General features: G+C 38.0%; 1 protein-coding gene across 3 annotated transcripts in view; it reads left to right on the forward strand.

The window, feature by feature from the left end:
- Positions 1-3,925, forward strand: part of HBS1L (HBS1-like translational GTPase) — an 86,811-nt gene that overhangs the window by 3,192 nt on the left and 79,694 nt on the right. For all 3 annotated transcript variants that reach the window (XR_825631.1, XM_010844257.1, XM_010844256.1), the window contains exon 2: positions 2,546-2,611. Coding sequence is in view for 2 of the 3 variants with exons in the window: in XM_010844257.1 (XP_010842559.1) it covers positions 2,546-2,611 (66 nt within the window). In the remaining variant the exon portion in view is untranslated. The remainder of the gene's footprint in view (positions 1-2,545; positions 2,612-3,925) is intronic.

Raw genomic sequence — 3,925 nt, forward strand, 5'->3', positions numbered from 1 at the left:
ACTTTCATCAAGAGGCTCTTTAGTTCCTCTTCACTTTCTGCCATAAGGGTGGTGTCATCTGCATATCTGAGGTTATTGATGTTTCTCCCGGCAATCTTGATTCCAGTTTTTTGTGCTATATCCAGGCCAGCATTTCGCATGATGTACCCTGCATATAAGTTAAATAAGCAGGGTGATGATATACAGCCTTGACGTATTCCCTTCCCAGTTTGAAACCAGTCTGTTGTTCCATGTCCAGTTCTAACTGTTGCTTCTTGACTTGCATACATATTTTTCAGGAGGCAGGTCAGTTGGTCTGGTATTCTCATCGCTTTGAGAATTTTCCACAGTTTGTTGTGATATACACCATCAAATGTTTTGGAATAGTGAAAGCAGAAATAGATGTTTTTCTGGAATTCCCGTGCTTTTTCTATGATCCAGTGTATGTTGGCAATTTGATCTCTGGTTCCTCTGCCTTTTCTCAATCCAGCATGAACATCTGGAAGTTCACTGTTCACCTACTCTTGAAGCCTGACTTGGAGAATCTTGAGCATTACTTTGCTAGCGTGTGAGATGAGTGCAATTGTGCGGTAGTTTGAACATTCTTTGGCATTGCCCTTCTTTGGGATTGCAGTGAAAACTGACCTTTTCCAGTTCTATGGCCACTGCTGAGTTTTCCAAATTTGTTGGCATACTGAGTGCAGCACTTTAGCACCATCATCTGAGGATTTGAAATAGCTCAACTGGAATTCCATCACCTCCTCTTTGTTCCTAGTGATGCTTTCTAAGGCCCACTTGACTTCATTCCAGGATGTCTGGCTCTAGGTGAGTGATCACACCATTGTGATTATCTGGGTCATGAAGATCTTTTTTGTGTGGTTCTGTGTATTCTTGCTACCTCTTCTTAATATCTTCTGCTTCTGTTAGGTCCATACCATTTCTGTCCTTAATTGTGCCGACATTTGCATGAAATGTTCCCTTGGTATCTCTAATTTTCTTGAAGAGATCTCTGGTCTCACCCATTAATTAATAAAAATCCCGGGAAGGCAAAGCCTATATTTTATAATTTACTCCAGTAGCTGGCACAGTGCTTTTTATGCAGTAAATACTCCAGAATATTGTTGAGGAAAAGAACCACTTTACAGAGATCATAGGAAAGGATTCTCTTTATCTTTTGATAATTGTAACAATTTCAGGGTCCATTTCAGTGTTAAAAAAACTGACCCACTATAAAAAGAAATTGTTTTCTTCAATATCCAAGTTTTTTGTGACTGGCTTCTCATTTATTTGGTAATAATTTTTATTAATTCAGGATGGTGATTATTGTTTAATAATTTAATAAATTATTAATGTTATTGGATGTTATATGTTTTTATTGAATAATAACATTTATGTAATTTTTATTTGTCATAAGTATTTGGTCTCAGCCTTTGACCATGTAGTTCTTACTGCTGCTACATGAGTACCCTCAGAAATTAGCTAACTTTCCTTCAGAATTGGTTCACAGCATGATATTCCTGGGGATCTTTCCCTAGCCACCCTGCTCCCACTTCTGTTTTTGTTGTTCTTATGTGTGTTTCAGAGTCATTCTTTATTATGTGTCAAACACTTTGTTATACAGTTTTGTAATCACCTGGTTTCTTATCTGTCTTCCTCTTACATTTTAGGTTTGTAGAGATCTGAGAATGTGCTTGTCACTCAGTCTTGCACCCCAAATGTCTCTAATAGCCCCTTCACAGTGTTAGTATTTGTCAAGTGACTAAATACACTTAGGTAAACATATTTATGTTCCTTATGGACTTTTAGTTAATATATTGTTTGATTCATTAATTTATAATAAGGCAAGTATTAATTTATGTCAGATATTAATTTATGTCAGACCTGTGTCATGTAGTTGTCTAGAGAGTCTTGCCCTGAAGGAACTTATAGTCTCATGGAGTGAACCAGGTATGGTTCTTTGAAGACATTCAATTAGAGGAGAGTGCTAGGGAATAAAAACAGTAGGGGAGAGGCTTGCTGCTTTACCCAGAGTGGTCAGGGAAGACTTCTACAAATAGCTGATGTTTGAACTGGAACCTTAAGTGGGAGAAGGAAACAGCCTTAGGAAAACCTAGGCAAAGACCATATTATAATCAGTAGGAAAAAAGACCAATCAGCTAGAGCAGAGAGGAGTTTAGGATAAACTGGGTTTTGTACATTGCCTAGCCTTATATGAAGAGAAACTGCCTTTGTGGTCTGATTGTATACCCTGCGTTAGTCAGTTGTATGAAAAATAAATGCTTTGCTTAGAGCAGGAACTTGGTGAGAAAAATGGATGGTTGGCTTATTTCAGATTTTTGTCAATTAAAAATCTAAAAACATGTATGTCTTTTAAATATGTAAAGTCATTTAATACCTACTTTTGGTACAATTTTTGGAATTGTTTTGAGAAAAGTAGACATTGTAAGTTCCTTTAATTTAGGTGAACAGTAATTTATTTTGGAGAGAATTCAGATGCTTCCTCATTAATGACTAAGAATAGAAAACAAACTTGTAAATACTTTTATCTCTTATATTTTTATTTTAGATTTTGAAGATGATGACCTCTATGGCCAGTCTGTAGAGGATGATTATTGTATTTCGCCATCAACAGGTGAGTTTTAAAAAAAAATTTGATTTTTATTATTTAAAGATGTTAAGTAAGTATTATTGTCATTCTAGAACTAGTGTGTTCCAGAAGACTATAATATGTACCATTTAGAAAGATAATTGTTAACGTTCAGTTCAGTTTAGTTCAGTTGCTCAGTCGTGTCGGACTCTTTGTGACCCCATGAATCGCAGCACGCCATGCCTCCCTGTCCATCACCACCTCCCGGAGTTCACTCAAACTCATGTTCATCAAGTCAGTGATGCCATCCAGCCATCTCATCCTCTGTCGTCCCCTTCTCCTCCTGCCCTCAACCCTCCCAGCATCAGGGTTTTTTCCAGTGAGTCAACTCTTCACATGAGGTGGCCAAAGTATTAGAATTTCAGCTTTAGCATCAGTCCTTCAAATGAACACCCAGGACTGATTTCCTTTAGAATGGACTGGTTGGATCTCCTTGCAGTCCAAGAGACTCTCAAGAGTCTTTTCCAACACCACAGTTCAAAAGCATCAATTCTTTGGTGCTCAGCTTTCTTCACAGTCCAACTCTCACATCCATACATGACCACTGGAAAAACCATAGCCTTGACTAGATGGACCTTTGTTGGCAGAGTAATGTCTCTGCTTTTTAATATGCTATCTAAGTTGGTCATAACTTTCCTTCTGAGGAGTAAGTATCTTTTAATTTCATGGAATACGGAATGAAGCAGGGCAAAGGCTAATAGAGTTTTGCCAAGAGAATGCACTGGTCATAGCAAACACCCTCTTCCAACAACACAGGAGAAGACTCTACACATGGACATCACCAGATGGTCAACACCGAAATCAGAATTGATTATATTCTTTGCAGTCAAACATGGAGAAGCTCTATACAGTCAGCAAAAACAAGACCAAGAGCTGACTGTGGCTCAGATCATGAACTCCTTATTGCCAAATTCAGACTGAAATTGAAGAAAGTAGGGATGACCATTAGACCATTCAGGTATGACCTAAATCAAATTCTTTATGATTATACAGTGGAAGTGAGAAATAGATTTAAGGGACTAGATCTGATAGAGTGCCTGATGAACTATGGACGGAATTTCATGATGTTGTACAGGAGACAGGGATCAAGAGCATCCCCATGGAAAAGAAATGCAAAAAAGCAAAATGGCTGTCTGGGGAAGCCTTACAAATAGCTGTGAAAAGAAGAGAAGCGAAAAGCAAAGGAGAAAAGGAAAGATACAAGCATTTGAATGCAGAGTTCCAAAGAATAGCAAGGAGAGATAAGAAAGCCTTCTTCAGCGATCAGTGCAAAGAAACAGAGGAAAACAACAGAATGGG

This window comes from Bison bison, unplaced genomic scaffold, assembly GCF_000754665.1.
Source record: "Bison bison bison isolate TAMUID 2011002044 unplaced genomic scaffold, Bison_UMD1.0 scf7180017864198, whole genome shotgun sequence".
Classification (NCBI taxonomy): domain Eukaryota; kingdom Metazoa; phylum Chordata; class Mammalia; order Artiodactyla; family Bovidae; genus Bison; species Bison bison.